The sequence below is a fragment of the Chelonoidis abingdonii genome, chromosome 23 (assembly GCF_003597395.2).
Source record: "Chelonoidis abingdonii isolate Lonesome George chromosome 23, CheloAbing_2.0, whole genome shotgun sequence".
Taxonomy (NCBI): Eukaryota; Metazoa; Chordata; order Testudines; family Testudinidae; genus Chelonoidis; species Chelonoidis abingdonii.
In genome coordinates this window covers 19,426,770-19,449,754 of record NC_133791.1, presented here as the reverse complement: position 1 = coordinate 19,449,754, position 22,985 = coordinate 19,426,770, and the positions used below count along the sequence as shown (strand labels likewise).

Genomic DNA, 22,985 nt, shown 5'->3' with positions numbered 1-22,985 from the left:
GCTGTCAGATTGGTTTGACACGATTTGTTCTTTACAAATCCATGCTGGCTATTCCCTATATCCTTCCAAGTGTTTGCAGATGATTTCTTTAATTACTTGCTCCATTATCTTCCCTGGCACAGAAGTTAAACTAACTGGTCTGTAGTTTCCTGGGTTGTGATGAAAACATCAAGGTCTTTGTCACGCCTGTTACTCCTAGCAGACAACAGTAAGCATAAGCTTTAGTTTTATTTTGAAAGAGTAGATTTAGTGCTGGTGAAAGATATTGACCTATTTGACTTTCCATGGGCTTCCTTCAGCCCGTTCTTGACCATATGTCTTAATACACAGTTTTTAAATCTGACCATCTACTACTTTGTATGGGGTGTTGTAGCTGTGTTGGTCCCAGGATATTACAGAGACAAGCTCCTTTATCTCATGTTATCGAAATATCGGATCTGCCTAGCTGAGAGCCAATAACAGCCTGATAGGGATCAGGAAAAGATGCTTTATTCTGCAGAAGAAAGGAGAGTCCTGCACCTTGGCACAAAAGACTCTGCCTCACACAAATTTCACAAACTTTTTAGACAAAAACTCTTGCCATGTGAACACTTGATTGGTGGTTGTCAAGCCCCACACTCTGTTATCTGATTAGTAAAAACCAGTTTGGAGTGAATTTCTCCTGCTTTAAGGCAGAAGAGAAAAGTTCAGGGTACTACGTAGGTGAGGCTTCTGCTTCCCCTGAATGGCCAAACCGTTAGTTGTTAGGAGGGTTACCAGTAACTTTCACACCGATGATCTGTCATCAGTGTTTGAATCCCAGCCCAGACCACTTGGGCCAAACTCGTAACAGCAGGAGGCTCTCGGTCCATGGGGAGGTGGACCAGCCCCTGGGGAATATTCGCCCCACACTTTGCCAGTGGGTTACACACATGCTGGACCACAGCTCCAGCCTAAGCCATAGGGCTGCGCCCCAGCTCCAGCTCCTGGAGTCAGGCGACCACACGGGAGCCCCGCCGCTCACTCACTGGACAGGAAAGGTCCAGCCCGCCCGAGTGCAGGAGCCCCGCAGCGAGCCGGACCAGCTCCCTACACAGCCCAGGCCGACCCCCGAGGCTGTCTGTCTTGTACTCCCCTCGTCACGTGACCTAAGCCGCCGCCTGAACGGTTCCCGCGTCACGTGATACTGGGGGGGTGGGGCTACCAGACATGCATCACGTGACCTGACCCCCTCCCCACCTCCGCAATAGCAGCCGCCAGACGCGCTCTCACCACGTGACACAGGCGGCCGTGCGGGGGGTGGTGGGGGATAGCGGTGGCTTCAAGATGGCGGCGGCGCGGGTCGGGGCCTGGCACAGCCGAGGGGATCCTGTTGTTGAAGCTTTATTGTTCCTGCTGCTGCCGCGCCGCTCCCAATAAAGGTAACCATGGAAACGGCAGGGCCGCGCCGCAACAGCCACAGGCGCCAGCCGGCCAGGGCTGCCCCGGAACCGGGTGGGGTCCCCGGGGGCCGCAGGGGAATGGGGGATTCCCGCCGCGACGCGCCCCGGGCCCCGAACCTCTAACCGGCCACACAGGCCGAGGGAGCCCCCTCGCTCGGGGCTGTTCCCCGCGTGCCGGCTGAGGAGAGCCCCGGGCTGGCGGGCCAGGCCCTGCCTTGTGGGGGCCCTAGTGCCTGGCGAGTGGCTGGGGCTCAGGAGCGAGGGGCGCGCTTTTCCCTGCTCCCCACAGCGGGTCCCGGGGTGGGCCATGGTCCCTCTGCCCGAAGCGGTTGGCTGCCTGGAGGCGTTTTTGCGCCTGCCCCGGTGGTGGATCTGGCCAGTCCCCGTCTCTTGGGCTGGTGTTCATGTCTGAACTGGGTAGAAATCTGACTGAGGTAACTAGCAAGGCTCAGATTTCGTCATGGTTAAGTCATGGACAGACCAAGGGCAGCGAACAACCATTCACAGAGGCCGTGACCCGGCTGTGTCCTTTGCTGCTGTGGCTCCCCGGTTTCCCCCACCACTGTGGTGGCTGGGAGCTGTGGGGCTCCCCCTCCACCCATGGTGCCTGGAGCTGCCGAGTGACTATGTTTCCCAAAGAGAAAATGGGGCACTCCAGCCGCAGCCCTCCACCCCCTGGGCGATGCTGTCAGGGTGGCTGAAACCCTCAGGAGTCTGTCACCTGTCACAGGAACTTTGCAGGGCCCCCCCTGTCATTGCTTGTCCACTGGTGCTGGGACCCTGCCTGGGCCGCACTGGCTGGCAGCTCCAGAGTCCTGCAGCCCCTTGGGCTGAAGCAGAGAATGTCAGGGAGGCCTCTGGAAGTCAGGGATTCAGTGACTTCCATGACCTCCCTGACATAAACATAACCTAATAGACTAACACGGTTACCCCACTGATACTTAATAATTAGGGACGTTCCCAGATCTCTTATTCTGGGCCCGCAGCCCTGTCTGCTCTTCTAAGATGTTGAAAACTAGATTGTCCTATTTATTTCTCATCTGACAACAACATAAACAGGCTTAAAAATTGCTGCACTGGTTGCTGGGCTCATAAAAATGTTTAAAAATTACTTAGTGGGGTAGGAATTAAAATCCCAGTTGCTGTCTGGGTGGAGTTCTTCCCAGGATTCCACAATAGTACTCCAGATGAAGGCATTAATTAAGTCATTGTTAGAATGCTGTTAGGGTTCAGAATTATGCTATACACTTTAGTATGATCTTGTCCTCATTAGTAAACATATATCATATAAGGCACACATAAGAAAGCTGAAAAGCCTGTTCTACGCAGTCAGCTGTGCCCAACTAATGAGTGTTACTCAGATTTTTCTTTCTTTCTTTCTTTCTTTGCAAAGTGGGGAGAGAGGTCACTTTATTTAGATTGTTAAATACAATGTTTATTTAAGCAAATAAATTAGAATGTAAATATATGAAAATAAATTAAATGTCTTCTTCTTTAGTTACACTTTTCAATATAAAGTCTCTCAAATATAATTTAATTCCTGATAGAGGACCTAGTTATAAAATACATCATCCTAATGCAAGTATTTTTAAAATATCATAGATATTTTCTCCCTTCTTCTTTAAGCATTTCCTTCATAGATTCCCACCCTTGGGATGTACATATTCCTCACCATATAAACTTGTGATCCTGAAAACAGTAGTCAGTAGCAGACTGCATTTATGCCTTCATATCTCTGGTGTTACAAAAATAAGAAATGAGTGTTTATAAAGAGCCATGGTCCTTAACCATCTCCCAGTTCTTTTGGCATACCATAAAATCAGAATCCTTGCTAATCCCAATCATCTCTGCTTTATGAGCCATCTTTAGTGCTATTTTAGCTAGTCAGAGGACGGAATGGGCTTATGTTTAAGACAGTAGACTGGGATGCCACGGGCTTCATGTGTGACTTTGGGGACATCGCATGGGGCAGATATTGTGAAGAAAAAATTCAGCATCCAAAAGCTTCCATTTGGACACTCAAGTAAATGGTCAGATTTTCAGAAAGAGCTCATTTCCCATTTGAGCATTATTCTCAAAGGGAGCTGATGAATTTTTTAAAATTTGGCCCTTAATTGCTCTGTGGCTCATTCCCTATTTGTAAAATGGAAATTGTAGTATTTCCACCTACAGAGGGGAATTGTGAGGATACATTCATTAATGACTGTGATGGTGGCCATATCGGTACCTGAAGAGAGAGATTTTAGGATTTAAAACCTTAGGAGATTTCTCCATGGCCAATGCTGAGAGGAAAACCAGCTTTGAGTGCTGTGTATCCTGTGAGGCCAAGATGTTTCTCTTGGGGATTAGTACTCCAGGGGAAATTTTGCAACAAAAAATAAAAATTCTGCTCACAATATTTCAAAATTCTACATATTTTATTTGTCAAAATAACACAATATAATCACACCATTTTCAATTATCTTTGATCATTTATTTCAAAATACCTGTCAGCAAGTATGTCTGTAACAATACAGACAACAACAAAGATTCAGGAAATGTTTTTTGACAAATAGATTCCTTACTAGACATATTAATATAGAACTCTCAATAATAATTCATTTAAACTACAATACAGAATCATATTTCCTGCACCCCTTGGAAGCAGTGCAAACAGGGCCACCCAGAGGATTTAAGGGGCCTGGGGCAAAGCACTTTCGGGGGCCCCTTCCATAAAAAAAAAGTTGCAATACTATAGAATACAATATTCTTGTGGGGGCCCCTGCGGGGCCAAGGGTCTGGGGCAAATTGTCCCACTTGCCCCACCCACTAGGCGGCCCTGAGTGCAAAGGCTTGAGGGAGTCAGAGGTAACGGAAGAGCTGGGGGAGAGGGAAGTAAATTGCTGGGAAGGAGCCTGTGTGTGAACTTGAAGGGTTGTTGGGTATGGGTGGGAAAAGTATGGATCAACTTTTTAGGGGGTGGGGAACGATTGTTAGGGAGCTTCCCCCAGGCAGACCCTGGCTTAGTCCTAGCTTCTCCCATTCAGTCAGGCACATCTGCCCCCTGGTCCCTATGTGTTCATGCACCCCCATGTGTCCTTGTACCCCTGTCCACATATGTTCCTCCACCCTCACTCAGACACCCACTCCCCCATCCCCATGTGGCCCTGCTCCCCCTCCCCCTGTGGCTCTGTATCCTGTCCCCATGAGTTTCTGTTCCCCCACTCAGCCACTCCCCTGTCCCTATGTAGCTCTGCCCCCACCCAATCACCATGTGGCCCTGCACCTCCCTCCCTACTTTGGACCTGTGCCTCCACTCTCATTCAGGCCCTGCCCCAATCTGTCCTCCCCTACTAGGCCTTATGAGCCCCAGCACCCCACGCTGTCTCTCTCCCCATAGCCCCTGTCTCCTGTCAGGCAGTGTGAAGAAGGCAGGCTCTTTCCCTTCCCTAGCTGGCCTGGAGCTGCTGCTTTGTTCCATCGCCACATCGCCCTCTGGTGGGCAAAAGATAGGACTGCAGCAACATTTCGGGAGAAGTTTTTTCTGTGCAAAAAAAAATAAAATATCCACAGCTCATTAATTATGCATGTGCACAATAGCACAGAATTCCCCCAGGAGTAGATAAGGGAGTCTCACATACTGATCCATCTGGTCTCTCCCCACTTCTCCTCTATTAGCTGGACATACTGGTTGTTTTGAAGTTGATTATGAGAGAAGAGCAGCTGGCATTGCTTTTATAGAGCAGTACTGAGGGATTTGTTTTGGAATAGGATAATTCTATAGACTTTATAAACAAATTTGAGGAAAATAGGCACCATTTTGGGCTGACACAATGTCTTTCCAAAAGATTTTCCTTTAAAAGACTTTCAGTGAGGATCAGGACTCATTATGGACTGCTTCATGCCGTGTCTGATATCAGTCTCACTGGAACAGTATGTTCTCCTGTGCTTTATTAAAATCAGACTGGCACAGGGGAGCTGGTCAAAACTGTGTAAACACCACAGTGAATTACAATGTGGAATCTGTGTGTCTGATGTAAACTCGCACAATGAATAGAAATTCAAATCTGCAACTGACATCCTGTGTGTATTGCAAATGTCACTGAAAACCTGTATAATCTCAGTATCTCTCTCAGCATTCTTGGGCACGATGAGGCATGTTAGGAACAGAGTTTTGAAGCAAACTTTGACTTTGTTTTTTGTTGTTTCAGTTTCAACAGGACTTCCATGATTGTAATTTTGTACTTTGATTAGGGCTACGCTGTTCCAAGTAGGATAGGTGGCAACCCTTGCTTCAAAGGATAATGGAAAACTCACTGTGAAGAGTTGGGACATATCAATTTGTTTTGCAATCTATTTTATTTCCATTCAAAGCATCAGTGCAGGCAGATAGCCTAGGAAAAGAAGCCCTGCTTTTGCTGTATTCTGCTGCATTAGAGATTGAGGGAGACTGAATATAGTCAAAGTGTTGCTTGTTTTCTTCTATCTGTCTGCACTGATGCTTTGAACTGAAATAAAATAGATTGAAAAACAAATTGGTATGCTCTGGCTCATCATACTGAGTTTTGCATTGTCCTCTGGGAGCACTGCCTGCTCCAGCATTTTGGATCACCCAAGAGGAAGGTAATGACCCCTCAGTTTCTTTCAACTCTTCAAAAGACTGTCACTTGTGGTGGGAGAGGAAAGAAAATTGATTTATGTATGTGGTGTTCTGGCTTTCCAGTAACCCTTTTTCTAAGGTCATCATTTTGATAACAAGAAGACAGGAAACTTGTAACACACACAAAAAAGTATTTAAATTTTGAGTTAAGATAGTCACTCTGTCCTTAACTCTCACATTTACAGAACACTTGGTATGGAGGCTTGCTCATTTTTCAGAGACTGCTGCAATGCCCAAGGGACGGCACAGTGAAAGAATGTGAAGGAACAAACGTTGGCTTTCTGTTCACTTGTGTTTATTGATTTAGCTGAGAACCTTTAAAAACATGATTTGAGCAGGTGCAACATGGGCATTGACAGGGCAGGCTCACCTCTCACTTAGAGGGGTCATCTTAGGGGAGAGGAGGCAGTTTGCCCCAATGACCAATTCAGGGCTTAGCTACTCTAAGCAGAGTGCAAACAAGGGAGCCCAACTAGTGCTGACAGTGATAGGATATTTCATGATGCGGGCTTTAGACTGATCAGCTGTCAGACAGAAGTGACTTTTATTTATAGCACATATATTCTCTTTGCTGATTATTCTCTTTATTCTCCTTCATTTTATATACTTTACATTCATTGTAATTTCCTAGAAGCTTAAATATAAAATATTTCCCCCTAACATTCTTGCATTCAAAGTCTTAGACAACATTCCCTTGTTTAGCCCCTTATTAGGCAATATTATCTTTTTTTGTGCATTGTTTTTGTCACCAATGTCTGCATTGTTCAGGTCTAGCAATAGCATTTGTTAGCAAAGTTCTGTCAGCAGGGGGAGTCCACGACTGTGGATCTGTAGGTTGTTTAAAAAGTAGTACTGAGTTATTGTTTGTTAATTTCTTGGTCATGCAATGGTGGTTGATTTTTGTTTTTTAAAGGGTAGACAAATAAAGACACTTGAAATCCGAAGAGTTTCTCCGTCATGTTATACATTTTAAAGTTAGTCACTTTGGTACTAATAATCTTTAAATACAATGCTTAAAACAGGTTTTGGTATTTTTATCGGTATCAGCAGAGGTGTTGGTCAGAACCATATATTTGTTAGTTATGCAGTGTCAAGGATATGAGAGCTTCGTGAGTGCAATGGCATTGGCACTCTGACAATCCCTGCTGTTAACAGCTTTCTAACAGCATGAGAGCACCAGGTACTCCTGAGGTAATTCTGTGCCAAAAAATTAAAAATTCTGTGCACAATATTTTAAAATTCTGCAAAATTCTGCAGATTTTGTTTGTCAGTAAATAAACATAGAGGCTTCAGCATGGCAGTGGGGAGCACAGGCCACTTTGTGCATGGAGGTGGGACATCACCCTACAGTCCCCCCTCTCCACCCAAGTGGGACAGGGACTTGGCATTGAGGCTGCACCTGGCCCTGATGCAGCGCAAGGGCCGGGACTGTCCCAGAAACACCCTGGGGTCCTTCCCCTTCACACCAGGTGCACCAGGTATGGGCAGGCAGGCTCAGCCAAGCAGGATCCAGATGTGGAGGGGCTTGTGAGGGAAAGGGGGGGGAATCCAGATGTCCACACAGAACCCTCTCACCCTACAAATCTGGGTGCGGGAGGCTTGGTGGCAGGTCCAGGGGGGAACTGGATGCACGGGGGCTTGGTGAGGGGTTCCAGATGCAGGGGCAATGGGACTCTGCAGGGGGGTCCAGGTGAAGGTGGTTGGGGCTCAGCAGGAGAGGTCGGGGGGGGATGGGGCTCAGCAGGGGTCTCTGGGTGTAGGGGGTTCAGTGGAGGGAGGGGATCCAGGTAATGAGGGAGTGGGGCTTGGTGGGGTGGGGAAGTTCTATGCCAGGGGTCGGCAAGCTTTCAGAAGTGCTGTGCCGAGTCTTCATTTATTCACTCTAACTTAAGGTTTCGCATGCCGGTCATACATTTTAATGTTTTTTAGAGGCTTTCGAGCAGAAGTCGTAAGTAATTAGATAATAACTATTGTATGTTAAATAAACAATTTCATAAGTTTAAGATCTTCAGTAAAATAAATAAAAGTTATCCACATCACTCATGCCCTCTGTCTGGGTCCTTTACCTGGCGCATGGCCTGAGGCTACGACCAGACCCCAGCTGAGGTCTTAGCCAGAACCCCAGACCGGCAAACGCGTGTGGGTGGTGGCGGACCCAAGACCAGCAGATGCGATGCGGCTCAGCTCACGCCGCTCAGTGTCCATCGCCGGCTCCTGCAGCCGGAATCCGGCTAGCAGACTCCGCTCGTTCATGCGGTCTGGTCCGGACCTCCACAACATGTACCACCTCTCCCTGTCTGCCATTCGTTTTCTCGCTCTGCACTGACTGAGGTGGATGTTTTAGACCGGCACAGGTGAAGGCTCTGCGAGTAAACTGAAGTGAGCTCAGGCGGTGAGCGAGGTGGGGTTGGGGGACTTACTGTCAATCCCATTGTGTGAGGGGTGCGGGTGAATGAGGAGCCTCAGGGGCTCCCGTTGTGCTCAGGTGGGTGGATTGCAGGTCATTGGGTGTGTGGGCTGGGATGTGGGGCAAGAGTCATCAGAGGCTCAGGGATGTGAGTGGTGAGGTTCAGGTTAGGCGGAGTGTGGGGGTGTCAGAGCTGTAGGGGTGAAGGAATCAATCAGAAGGGTGTACAGGGCTCAGGAGGCCTGGGGTGTGGGTGCAGGTCGAGAAGGGCTGCGTGGGGGGCGGGATAGGGCTCAGGCAGAGGCTGGTGATCTGCTATCCCAGACTCACCCTCCCCCCTGCTCCTTGTCTCACTACCCTCCTAGACCACCTCTATCTAAGCCCCTGCCTATTCCTGAAATGCCCTAGGACCCTACCCCCTACCTTTCCCTGATTGCACCAACCTAGCACACCCCCACCCAGACAGACCCCCTGAACTCCCAGCCTATATCCTCCACTGCTCCCTGCCCCCTGAACAGTCCCCATGAACTCTACCATACAACCCTCCCACCTGCTCCTCCTGCCCCAACCCCTCTCCACACCCCACTCTGCAGCCCCAGAACATCTGACGATCCAACGCCCCCAGCATCTTCGTCCCCTGACCACCCCTCAGAAACCCCCCCATCCTAACTTGCGCCCCAGCCCTCTTGCCCCTGTCCTGACATGCCCTGCCCCCTATGACCCCAAAGCAGACCCGCGACTCTAGCCTAGCCAACCCCCCTGCTCCTGACTGCCCCCTCCAGAGACCCCACCCTAACACCCCCGATAACAACCCCCATCCAACCCACCCTGCCTTCCTGACTGCCCCCTCCCCCCCCAGCCGGCCCCCTTACCATGAGGCTCCTTGCTCCTCCGGAGCCGTGCTGCCGCTGCCGTCACCCCCCCACGCACAGCCCTGCTCCACCCCGCCCCTCAGAGCGCTGTGCACGCGGCAGCAGGGCTCCGAGTGAGCAGGGAGTGTCTTTCCCTCCCCACAGAGCAAAACACTGCCCCACGGGAGCGCGCAGCCCCAGCTCCCCCGAGCTCTGCAAGGGCGGCGGCAGAGCTCTGGGGGAAGGCGGGGGAGGGGCTGGCAGCTTGCTGCGCTAGACCAGCGCTCTGGCGCGGGACCGCAGACCCCGTGGCTTGCCACGTCAGCAGGATTTTTAATGACACGCGGAGTCCCAGCAGGCAGCCGCGTGCCATTAAAAATTGGCTCGCATGCCATCGGTTGCTGACCCCTGTTCTATGCCATGTTATACAGGATGTCAGACTAGATGATTGCATTTGTCCCTTCTGGCCTTGGAATCTATGAAAATGGTCCTCAGTTCTCCTCCAAGGCAGGAAGCCCCCTGCATGAGAAGGCATGAAATGGCCTGCTTTTCCTCATATGGTTCTTCCTCTCTTGATCCATGAAGAAAGACTAATAGGGGGCAGGGCCGGTGCTACCATTTAGGTGACCTAGGCAATGGCCTAGGGCGCCAGAATTTTTGGGGGGCGCTATTTTGCCAGTGGGGGCGGCACACGGGTGTGGTGGACCTACTGCAGTCATTTCGGCGGACGGTCCGCTGCTGGAAAGGCTCCGGTGGAGCTGCCACAGTCATTTCGGCAGACGGTGCGCTGGTCTAAAGGTTCCGGCGGACCTACCACAGTCATGCCTGCGGCAGGTCCACCGGAGCCTTTAGACCAGCGGACCGCCCGCCGAAATGACTGCAGCAGCTCCACCGGAGCCTTTCCAGCAGTGGACAGCCCGCCGAAATGACTGTGGTAGGTCCACCAGACCCGCGGAGGGCAGCGAAATGGCCGTCTGCCTACGGCGTCAGAAACCCTGGCGTCACTCCTGATAGGGGTCTAAGTCAGCTCAGCAAGTGTCTTGGTTCTCTCTGCAGGAGACTCCCTCGCACAGCCCCTTCTTTTGTCTTAATTGCAATGGAGTAGCATTGAAAATGAACAGAGGCAGCTTTCTGATCGGAAGAGGAACAGTGTTCAGATGGCTCCGGTGCCGCAGAGAAACCAACAACTGCACAGTTAAGCTGTGCAGTACAGAGGGTTTGAAATCACTAAAGAAGTGAGCTCACAAATCCATGAGCTTGTCTCAGAAGTGGCCTCAGTGATTCAGGCTGAAAAAGCAACAAAATTGTCTTTTCCTTTCAGATAGGAATGGCAAGAGGGACATAGAGAACATGCTGTCAGTGCTCAGCAGATAAATAACCAGCAATAATGATGACCTGAAAGATATACCCGGTACAGTCCAGGCAGTAAGCCAACTTTCCAAAAAGTCATCCATAAAATGTCTGGAAGCTGAAGCCAGACGTATTCAAATTAGAATTAAGACACACGTTTTAATAGTGAGTGTAATTAACCATTGGAACAAACTCCAAAGGAAGAGGTAGATTCTCCATCTCTTAATGTCCTTAAATCAAGACCAGACACCTTTCTGGAAGATATGCTTTATCCAAATACAAGTTTTTGGGCTAAATCCAGAGGCAGCTGAGTGAAATGTAATGGTCTGTGATGTACAGGACGTCAGGTTAGCTGATCTAATGGTCCTCTTTGTCCTTAAACGTTATGAATAAAAGATATGTAGTCTGCCTAGGGGTCGTTACGCATCTTGGACAACAGTCCTGAGGAGTATATAGCAGTCACCTTTAATGTAAAGGAAATGCCCAGTCTCTTTGGGATCACAGTGGCTCTTTAGGACCCTGCAAGTGGATGATTGCAAAAGGGCCTAGGACTTAGTGGCTCAGAAGCACTGGCAGCCATGATCTGTGACCCTCTGCTTCAAGGTTGTCTGTCTTGGAGAAGGGGCAGGGGCATCTGAGGCTGGTCTTGGATTTCTTATATAATGTCTTGACCCTGCAACCAAATCTGCACTACTCCTGACCAACAGTTTGGTGGGAAGAGGACTCTGGCTTTAGTCTTGGCACTGTGATGTTTAAGCAGACAGGTGGAGGAGACTGACTCTTTGGACAAAGCTTTGAGGATGGGGCTGAGTAGAGAACTCTTCTTCCAAGACATAGTATCAGAGCGGTAGCCGTTTTAGTCTTGATCTGTAAAAGCAGCAAAGTGTCCTGTGGCACCTTATAGACTAACAGATGTATTGGAGCATGAGCTTTTGTGGGTGAATGCATCTGATGAAGTGGGTATTCACTCATGAAAGCAAATGCTTCAATACGTCTATTAGTCTGTAAGGTGCCACAGGACTCTTTGCTGCTTTTCCAGGACATAGATGCTCCCTATTCTCCTTTCACAGGGAGTATCCCGTCTCTTATTCCACGCCAATCATGATCAAATCCCATTTCAGATACTAGAAATCCTTCAGCTCTAGGCAAACAGCAGGTGGGCTAATGCTGCTGATGCATTGAATCTGGCAAGGAAAATGGGTCCTTCTCTCATATACACCAGTGTAATTTCACTGGTATGAGTTGTTACTCCTGATTTACAGTGTTGTGAGAGGATAATTGAGCACATATGTTTAGCAACCCTGAGTCCAGGTGGCTGATCTGGAGAAGAGTTACAGAAAACCAGTGGTAATAGTGACACACACAAGCCACATCTACTTTGGATCCAGGGAAACAGAAGGTTGAGCTGTTCAGTATTCAGATTTATACATATTCATGTAAAGGAGCCTCTATTCTGCGCTCTAGGCGTTCCTTGATGCATTTTGAAAAGACATTTATTTCCCCCGCCCCCCTGCATCTTGTGTAGCTCAAAAGCTTGTCTCACCAACAGAAATTGATCCAGTAAAAGATATTACCTCATCCACTCTGTCTCTCTCCTATCCTGGGAGCAACACTGCTACAACAGAACTGCAGATAACTCTGTCGGTGTGTCACTCTGAACCGTAGAATGTCTGAATCAGTGTGAAACGATGGAAACCTCTGCAAGCATGGTCGAGAGCTCTGTTTGTCACCAGATCCAGTCACCACTAGGATTCGGAGGCTGTTCTCATGTGTACTGGTATACTGAGGCACATGACATGAATTGCACCCGTTTGACAGAATGGGGCTTTCATCACCAGGCAACTGAAGACCCAGGCCTGGGGTCCACAATGGGAGATAAGTGCCTAGAAAATCACAGGAACAACACTGCAATCCACAAAGCCTGAGTTAGGTACCTAGGCTCTTGTTACTAAGAATGGGGAGAGCTGGGCGCTTAAGAATGTGATCCACAAAAACCAGCACACTAGGCAGGAAGCCAGTGGGAGATGATGAGCAGAGGAATGTGTCCTACAGAGATGTGTCTATTTCTGCTAGCAAGATAAAGTGGGGGCTTCTCTGCTGGAATCAGGTGACTTAGGCACCTGTGATAAATGAGCGGAGCGGGGGTTGTAGCACCCTCTTATGGACAGCCAGCCAGCTAGCTATGGGATCCCTCTTAGCAGTTGTTCTCTACTTTCTCTACCTGTAAAAGGTTATAAAGTCTCCCTGCATAGGTAAAAGGAAGGGAGTGGGCACCTGACTAAAAGAGCCAGTGGGAAGGCTAGAACTTTTAAAAATTGAGAAAAAAACTTTCCCTTTGTCTTTCTGTGGTGTTCTCGGGGAGAGAGAGGGAACAGGGCAGAGCTATACTGTAAAAAGCTTGGGCCAGGTATGAAAAATTATCAGATCATATCTAGAAATAACTCATTTGACACCCCAGATATGTAAGTAGATCAGGAAATATCCAGGAAGGCGCGATTAGGTTATTTCTTTTATTTCTTTATGGCTTTTGGATTCCTCTGTGCTAACCCCAAATGCTTTTGTTTTGGCTTTGTAACGTTTAAGCTGGACCTCAAGGGAGTTATTTTAATGCTTAATCCTTATGAGTGGTTCTTTTTAAAATCTAGCAATAGTCTGAGTGTTCAGATGTATTTTCTTCCCTTTTGTTTTAATAAAATTTACCTTTTTTAAGAACAAGATTGGATTTTTGTGTCCTAAGAGGTTTGTGCACATGTCTAATTAGCTGGCGATAACAGCTGATTTCCTTTGTTTTTCTTTCTCAGCTCTTCCCCGGAGGAGGTGTGTGAAAGGGCTTGAGGGTACCCCACAGGGAGGAATTCCCAAGTGTGCCTTCCTGGTTTCTCAAAGAGGTTTTTGCACTTGCGTGGTGGCAGCATCTACCTGTGCAAGGTCAGAGAAAAACTGTAACCTTGGGAGTTTAATACAAGCGTGGAGTGGCCAGTATTAATTTTTAGAATCCTTGCAGGCCTCCACGCCAGAGTGGAGGAAAAGCTTATGCTCAAATAAATTTGTTAGTCTCTAAGGTGCCACAAGTACTTCTGTTCTTTTTGCAGATACAGACTAACACGAGTGCTACTCTGAAACTTAATAAGTCTGTGACTTCTGAGCCCCTTTACAGTGTTGGTAAGAATTTCATAAGTGTGCTTTTCAGGAGTGAAATTCACCTGTGTGGAGCGGCCCAGCAAAACTCCTATATGCCTTCATGCTTGCTTGAGCTCCCAAAACAAGATTTAATGGGACTCAGATGGTACATAGGCATTGTGTGGGCCCTCTGCATGCGACAAATGTCACCCTATGAGCTTGGCAAGAAAATCCCAGCAAGATGTCGTGTGTAATGTTCAGATGGTGGGTATAGCCAAGTAAAATCAAACCTAGTTTTCACTAGAACTCTCTTCTCCGCACTTGTGCTATTTCTCCGCCAGATTGAAACTCAGCAGTTATGAGTTTAGAGGAAATTAAAAAAGAAAGTGTCAAGACTGTTTTTATGATGGAAAAATATGATTTTGTTTGCATTGTCTATTCATTCGCCTCATTCTTAAATATACCTTAATTATGGTGGCCATTCCTGTTATAATTACTGAATTGATACTTAGAAAATTAATGAAAATTTTAAACAAAAACTGGAAGGTTTTTTTCAGCTGTTTCTTTCCACCTTGCTATTGGCTGAGAAAAGTGGTAACAAGGTATTTTGTTTTATCAGTAGCTGGTTCGCATTAAAGCAGTGCAGCATCTGAAGGAGGAAGAGGCCAGTAGACCACTGGAGCAATGGAGCTTCCCAATTACAGCAGGCAGTTGCTACAGCAGCTTTACACACTCTGCAAAGAGCAGCAATTCTGTGACTGCACCATCTTCATTGGGACGGTGCACTTCAGAGCGCACAAGCTTGTTCTGGCTGCTGCCAGTCTGCTCTTTAAGTCCTTGCTGGATAGCACAGACACCATCTCCATTGATGCTTCTGTGGTGACTCCTGATGAGTTTGCTCTTCTGCTAGAAATGGTGTATACCGGCAAGCTACCACTTGGCAAACATAACTTTACCAAAGTTATCTCTGTGGCGGACAGTCTGCAGATGTTTGATGTGGCTGTTAGTTGCAAAAACTTTCTCAGTGACCTCATCAGCTGCTCCACTCAGAATCAGGTAGTGAGGGACAGCTCCATTCAGACAGTAGATTCATCTAGAAATAATATTGATGCTATTGAGCCACCCCAGACTGAAAACCCTCCTGCTGAAGTTGCTATGGATGCTCAGCTTCCTGAAAAGGCTTCAGCTTCTGTTGGCCCTGAAGAACCTGAAATGGAGACAGTCACCTCCACCACAGCGCAAGAAAGTACTGTGACTCACGCCTTGGGCAATGAGGAGATTCTGGAGGAGGAAACCCCAATGGATTCAAAATCCCTCCATGAGGATTCAAATGCCCATGCTGACCACCATTCCTCTGCCAGACAGGACAGCTGTGAGGAAGGGGAGGCTACTGAGCCTGTGAAGAAGACAGAAAAAATTGGTGATCCAGGTGAGCAGCTGAAACTCCATTCACAGCCCTGTCTTCCAGCAATTTGCAGCTGAGCTGCTTAATTGGTTCCTGGTGTGTGTGGTGGGGAGGGAGGGGATGGTTAGTTTGGCATGTGTTCCCCCGCTAATGCATAACTCTGAAGCAAGAGTCCCCTTCTAAGAATTCAGTGGATGCCCTCTTCCCCTTTGAACCTAAACAGATCCCTTCTTGCTTTGGGCATTACAAAGTCTGCTTCCTGATGTTCTGTTGTTGTTTCACCTGTGCTGCTGTGACCAAAGCCTGTTCTGCCTGTATGTGGATTTCTGCATCTAACATATGGTAGAATCCATTTTTGGTGCAGAGGAAGGGAGGTGCGTAAGACAATCTGTGGAGCAATAGGTGACCACGGAAGTCTGCCAATAGTACTTTAGCCTTTAAACTATTGTTCACCATGAGAGGAAATGAAGGTTGCATTGTGTTTTAAGTTCCTGCTTCTAATTAGTGTTAAACACTTTCTCCCCTGCAGGCTGGATGGTCTGTAAAAGGAATCTGTGGGTCAGTTTTTCCCTATTATACCAGAGGTGATAGAAACCCTGTGTAAAGTGCTAGTAATAAACTGATGACTATCCATCATCTTATACTTTCCATGAATCCTTTCAACAAATGAGTAACTTGTCTCACTGTTACATGCAGAAGCAGAGATCAAAACCTGTAAGCTGGATTTCCTGCTTCAGTATGAAGATGTTTTTTCAGAGGCCCTTTCTGATACCAAGACAGTGCTGAAGAGACTGGATGAGTGCAGGGGAATTGAAGGGTCTCAGAGAGAGGTAGGTGTGTTTGCCAGGCAAGCAGGAGGCTTTTCCCCTTCCCCCACCTTTTTAATGGTCTCTGTGTAGGAAATCCCTTCCTGAAATTTGCCAGAAATTCTAACAAGTCAGATCTATGTCTCTGTGTTTCTGAAAATTTTTGACCGCTGGTAGGCACCAGCCATAAGCCTTTGATTTCAAGATTTTTTTCTCAGTAAAGTATGCTTGTTCTTCAGATGGACAACACAAAGCAACAGATCTACAAAACCAAACAGCAGAGAGGTTGGAGTGGGCTTTTTGGAAACAGACTTCTGTGTCATGTTGCTTAAAGAGCAACGCCCTGACTGGATGCATGTAATCCAGAGATTTAAATTTATACAGCTCCCTGAGGGCACTTTCGTTTGTTACTCTAGGCCTCACTAATACTGGCTGTTTGCCTGCTATTTGTGGTGTTCTCTTTAGGAACAGTATCAGTTTATTATTGTAAAGGACTGATATGAGATGGCAAAATTAAACTTTGTATGATGGGATATACAGACTCCTCACTTACCAAGGAGTTAATGAGAGCCTGTGGGCCCAGCCATCCTCACCCCTTTATACCTGGGCAAGGTGTCAAGCCTGGAGGGAGGAGATAAGAGGAAAAGTCCAGCTCGGTGGTGGGTGATTGGGAGAGGGAGTAGACTACTGGCCAGGACTGACAAGTTCCTGCAAAAAAACTAGTTTAGGACAGACATTGGTAAATACTGCTTTAAACTGGGAAAGATAAAATTGTTGTTAGAGTATACTTATTAAATTTACTGAAATGCCTCATCTGTCTGAAGGCGGGTCATTCATCAGTTCTATGTTATAAATGCTGGGTTTTCATTCCTCACTTCTGCTTAGGCTTGAAGCCTGTCTTATAGAGGAGGTATTTAAGGCCAAAGCATAGCCTTCAGTGAGCACTTGGGCCACCGTTCTGTGATGGACCATGAACGGACATCCTCGGCACCTAGACCTGTCACTTCTCTGCGGACTAAATCACTGGCTCCACCTTCAGCTTCTGCACTGTACTTGAAGAGAGGCCTAATTACTTAGTCTTCTAAATCTCGGGCCCTTACTAGTGCTGAATCAATGAAGAAGTCAAAAGCATTCATGTTGGTGCTTCAGCCCAGGACTTCAGTTCTCACATGAGCATCTGGTACCTTGGTGCCAAAGCCTTGAAACTGGGCCTCCACTTAGTGCAGAATTGCCCAAAAATATCAGGGGAAAGCATTACAAGCAAGGTACTTCTTGATCCCAAAGAAAGAAGTGGATCTGAGAAGTCAAAGCAGTTCATTAATTCCTTCATCCTCTCCTGTCCTGAGGAGACTGGAATATGGCTCTCGAGCTCAAGGATGCTTACATCCATGTAGCCATCGCAAGAAGCTGATGTTGTGCAGGGAAGAGGCAGGGTCAGGGCAGAGTGCTGCCCTTTAGTCCATCCTCAGCACTGATGGTATTTGCCTCAGTTCTCTGCTGTGTAAACATAGTGGAGAGCTGCAGAGAGCCAGTTGCAGCTCCCTGATCCTTGGCTGCCTGGCCCTGAAGGACGTTAGAGCAGCAGGGGGCCTACTTGAACTTCACACTGGTGTAAGGTCTGTAATAGAAGTTATGCCAGTAGAGGATCAGGCATGGTGGATCTTGGCTCCACCTCATTCTCCAGCACATCTAGCCCACCTCCATCATGCCCTCTCCTCCAGCTGTCCCAGGACATTACACCATAACTGTGGGCTGTGTCCTGCCTTCATTTTTCTCTGACTTTGTAACTCTGCTCCTTTTATTTTTCAAACATAGTGAAGTTTGCATTCATTTGATCCTACTATGAGCTGGTGCGCGTGGACCCCTGAGCCCGTGCAGAGCCCCTTTGACTTCACTGGGACTCCCTGCAGGCTCAGAACTCTGCCCACACAGGATCAGTTTGAAATCCAAATTATTTTTTAGCTATCTGACTGCACAACGGCACTTGGACAATTTTTCAGCAGCTATATATAAATGCCAAATAAATGAGAAATGGATTTTCTTCAAACCTTCCAGAAAATCATTTCTGTGCCGTGAATGAGCATGAGGAATTTCGGTCCAAAGGTAATTGGGGAGGAGGAGGAACCTCAACCCATTGTAACTGAGGGCTTAGGCTAAAACTCCCCACTCAGCCAGGACTCTCATTTCCTGAGCTTCCTAATGGGTAAACAGGCTCTGCAGGCATCTACTCCAAATCCACACTTTATTTCCAGGGAGGAAGTCCTGGTGTCATCTTCAGGGAAACATAGTGCTGTGTGTTGAAGTAATGCTTAACGTGCAAGTTCACCTCAGAGAATTCCAGCTCAGGACATATAATTAAGGCTGTAATTGTGTCAGTGGCAGGACTGAAAGGGTTTTACCAGTCACTTGTTGGAATCTTTTGTATACGCCTTCTGGCAGCAGTGGAAAACCTGAGGAGCTTTTGGATTTCTATGAATATTGCGTGCCTCAGTTTGCCCACTTGTATTGCTATCTATGGGCATGTCTACAGTACAGCAGCTACAATGATACAGCTACGGCTGTGCCCTTGCAGTACTGTGGTGTAAATGCTCCCTATATTGACAGAAGGGGGTTTTCCATCAATTTAGTTAATCCATCCCTGAGAGGGGATGGCTAGATTGATGGAAGAATTCTAGCCATGTCTACATTGGGATTAGGTCAACCTAACTATAACACTGAGGGAGCAAAGTTTTTCACAGTCCTAATCGATGAAGCTAAGTTGGTCTAATTTTTAAGTGTAGCCCAGGCGTTGGTTTCAAGGGGCTACACCTACACTGCAAAAAAACAACAACCCCAAAACAACAACCACCCTATCTTGCAGCAGCAAATCTCAAAGCCTGAGTCTATAGAGCTGTAGTATATAATCTGTAGCTCAGGCTGAAGCTTGGGCTCTGAAACCCTTGGGCTATTTTTAGTACTGTAGCATGAGTCCAGCGAGCTGAGTCCTGGGCTCTGAGACTCATTTGCACTCATGTTTTATTGCCAGAGTCAGACCCAAGGAATTAACATCTTTCCAGGGACACTTCTTGTGCTAAAGAGACAGGGAGGAGTGCCTGAGTCTCTGCTTCAGAATCAGACAGTCCTTAAGAACTATAGACAGGTGACTAGATGGGTCCTGGGAGAACAAAGGGGTAACTGCAAACTAGGTGAAACCAGCCCTCCGAAACTCTAGAGGAGGAGGAGTGGAAAACAGAGACAGCAGTGTTCCTAAAGTCCTTAAAACCACAGAGACTGATAAGTTCAAGAGAAAGGAAGAAAGGGACATGTTTCCTGAGTAAAGAGAAAATCTCTTTGGTCTGGTCTACACTATAGAAATAGGTTGATGCAAAGCAGCTTTTGTCAACCTAACTGTGGAAGTGTCTACATTTAAATTTCACTCCTGCCAATGTAACTGCCTGGCTACTCTGACTTCACTCCACCTCCATGAGCAGCGTAAAGTAAAGCTCGATATAGTTTGGCCACTGCAGTGTCAGTGTAGATCCTGCGTTGCTTATGTCGACTGTTACTGGCTTTCAGGAGCCATCCCACAGTGCCCCACACTGACAGTACAATTGAGACAAGCCCTTCTGGTGCGGACACGCACTGTCGGCACAAGGAGCAAAGTGTAGACACACACAAACAGTGTAATTACTGTAGCGGCTGTATGCCCATGTAGGTTAAGTCGACTTAATTTTGATGTGGCCTTTCATTGCCAGACCAGCCAAAGCTGAAGGATGCTGTGGTAATAATAATGGGTTGAAATTTAATAAAAAAAAAAAAATGCAGATTATACACTTTGGGAGTAATAAAAAGAATTACTGCTGTAAGCTGGTGGTTCATCAGTTGAAAATGACAGCGGATGAGAGAGATCTGGATGTATTGGTTAATCACAGGATGACTGAGTAAAGCCCTGTGAAATTATTTTATTTTTTAGAAAATTTTGTGTTTTATCCATGCACGGGATGGGAGACCCTGGGAGGGATGTTTTGCAGTGTGAGCCCACGCCACACTCTCCCACCACCCTGACTCCCTGCTTTAGGCATCGGGTCCTGATGCACAGGGTCACAGCACTGTTTGGGGTTGGCCCAGCCACCCCTCCATCTTCTGGGGGAGGAAGTGGGCCAAACCGTGTGCCAGGTACGTGATGCCTGGAGCAGGATGCCAGACCCAGGATAAGGGAAGCATTAAAACCATTGTACAAGGCATTAGTAAGACCTCAGCTGGAATACTGTGTAGGATTTTGCTCACCTGTGTTCAAGAAGGAATGAATTCAAATTGGAACAGGACAGAGGAATGGAGAGCCTGTCTTAAGAGAGAAGTCTGAAAGAGCTTGGGCTTGTTTAGTCTACCAGCAGGGTTGTCTGTAGTGGGGAGTGGGGCTGAGGACAAATCAGCCTCCCCACTAGTTTCCCATCCGTCCGATACACACTCCCCCTCCTGCCTGACTGCCTCTCTCCTCCTCTCTATTTGCCCAGCCGCCTGCCTCCTCTCCTCACCTTCCCTCCCACCTGCCCCTCACCTTCCCATTTGTCTCCTCACCCCGCTTGCCCTCCCACCTCACCTCCCCACCCACCTCCTCACCTGAATATCAGGACAAATGGCGTCCCAATTGTACATTGGTCGGGTTGTGGGACAAAGGGCTAAATATTGGGACATTCCTGATTTTATCGAAGCGTGGGGCCCCCCAAAGTGCAGGGCTCAGGGCGGTTGCCCCGATTCACTGTACTCAAGGGACAGCTCTGCCTACCAGAAAGAAGGCTGAGAGAGGGTCTGATTGTTGTTTATAAATACATTTGGGGGAAGACACCAGTGAGATAGAGGGCTATTTAAGTTAAAGGAAATTGTTCGCACAAAAACAACTGTGGATAAACTATCCATGAATAAATTTAGGCTGGACATCATAAGAAGGCGTGGGGCTCTGAAACAGCCTCCCAATAGAATCATAGCATTGTAGGACTGGAAGGGACTCTGAGAGGTCATCTGATCCAATGCTCTGCACTCACGGTCTCTTCAGACTAAACAAACCCATTTTTTTCAGTCTTCTCTCACAGGTCATATTTTCTAGACTTTTTAATCATTTTTGTTCCTCTTCTGAGGACTTTCTCTAATCTGTCCACATCTTTCCTGAAATGTGGCGCCCAGACCTGGACGCGGTACTCCAGCTGAGGCCTAATCAGCTCAGAGTAGTGAGAGAGTTACTTCTTGTGTCTTGCTTACAACAGTCCTGCTAATACATCCCAGAAGGACATTTGCTTTTTTTGCAACAGTGTTACACTGTTGACTCATATTTATCTTGTGATCCACTATGGCCCCAGATCCCTTTCTGCAGTGCTCCTTCCTACGCAGACATTTCCCATTTGGTATATGTAAAATGGATTGTTCCTTCCTAAGTGGAGTACTTTGCATTTGTCCTTATTGAATTTCATCCTATTTACTGCAGACCATTTCTCCAGTTTGTCCAGATCATTTTGAATTTTAATCCTATCCTCCCAGCTTGGACAAACTTTATAAATGTACTCTCTATGCAAGTAGTGATGGCAAAAAACCTAGTTAGTTTTAAGATAGCGTTTGATAAATTTATGAGTGGGATTGTTTGACGTGGTTGCCTTCTATGATGGGGGGCTGAGGCTTCATGGCTCAGGGGATCCTTTCTGGCCCAGTGTCTTATGTCCTGAATCTCATGCTTCAGGCCTTCAACCAGTTCCCCCTAAGGGTCAGGAAGGAAACTTTTTCCTCCCTGCAAAAGTCTTATTTTATTTTTCTCTCCTTCCTCTGAAGCATCAGAGATGGCTATGGCAGGAGGGGGACTGGGGCGCAGGGGGGGTTGAGGGCTCTGACGGGGGATGCAGGCTGTGGGGTGGGACTGAGGATGAGGGATTTGGGATGCAGGAGGGTGATTTGGGCTGGGTCTGAGGGGTTCAGAGAGCGTGAGGGGGATCAGGCTGGGGCAAGGGTTGGGGAGTGGGGGGAAGGGAGGGCTCAGGGGCGCAGCCTCAGGCAGCGCTTATCTCAGGCAGTTCCTGGAAGCAGCAACATGTCCCTCCTCCGGCTCCTATGTCAATGGAAGCTGTGGGGGGCAGTGCTTGCGACAGGGGGAGCGTGCAGAGAGCCCTTTGGCTGCCTGTACATGTAGGAGCATGAGGGGGAACATGCTGCTGCTTCTGGGAGCTGCGCGGCAAGCTCTCGCTCCCCAGCTGAAGTGCCCCGACGGGAGCTTGAGAGCCGGATTAAAAGGCCTCACAGGTAGTACGCCCACCCCTGATTTAGGGAGATCTGAGATTTTTTGGTTAGAATCTCTCTGTATCTCTCATATAAACTGTTCCTATCTAATTTGGTTCTGGGCTGGCTGAAACCCGCTTGGAAATGAGAATAAGACTAAAATTGCAGTAATTTGGGGAAGCATGGAAGAGCTTTGTTGGTGTCAAATCTTATCTTTCTGTGCTGTCTGAGAGGAACTCAATTCAACGTATTGCACAGCTCATTTGTTCCCTTCACGGCTAGGTTCAGATGATATGGAGGGAGTGTTGATTTTTCCATGTAGAGTGAATGTCATTGTGCTTGTGGATCATTTCCATTATGTATGAGCCTGTCCAATTATTGCTGACGTTTTGCAAAAGCAGGAATTTTTGGACAAAATTATGAGGGAGTAAACTCCTTTATCTGTAGCATCCTGAATATTGGGCAGTTGGCTGAAACTTTGCTTTCTTTAGTAAAGGCAGTTCTAGAGAAATGCTCTCCATTGCTGGAAAAGGGATCCTGAAGTTCTGGTCTGTGACAAGGCCTTTGTCCCTGGTTTTAGAGCAGGGATCTCAAACTCCAAATGACCACGAGGGCCACATGAGGACTAGTACATTGGCCACGGTCCCCATTTACTGACACCTCCCCCCCTGCCACCCTTGGACCCTCCCCCACTCTACCCCTTCGATGAGGCCCCACCCCTGCCCCCATTCCAACCCCTTCCCCGAAAC

The 22,985-nt window shown here is 47.6% G+C and overlaps 1 protein-coding gene across 5 annotated transcripts in view; it reads left to right on the top strand.

The window, feature by feature from the left end:
* The first annotated feature begins 1,271 nt into the window (after positions 1-1,271).
* Positions 1,272-22,985, top strand: part of ZBTB40 (zinc finger and BTB domain containing 40) — a 98,663-nt gene continuing 76,949 nt past the window's right edge. For 3 of the 5 annotated variants that reach the window (XR_012654776.1, XM_075060295.1, XM_032787642.2), the window contains exons 1-3: positions 1,272-1,400; positions 14,411-15,217; positions 15,890-16,023. Coding sequence is in view for 4 of the 5 variants with exons in the window: in XM_075060295.1 (XP_074916396.1) it covers positions 14,473-15,217; positions 15,890-16,023 (879 nt within the window). In the remaining variant the exon portion in view is untranslated. Of the gene's footprint in view, positions 1,401-13,469; positions 13,597-13,760; positions 13,831-14,407; positions 15,218-15,889; positions 16,024-22,985 lie in introns of all 5 variants that reach the window. The other 2 variants (XM_075060296.1, XM_075060297.1) reach the window with 2 other exon arrangements.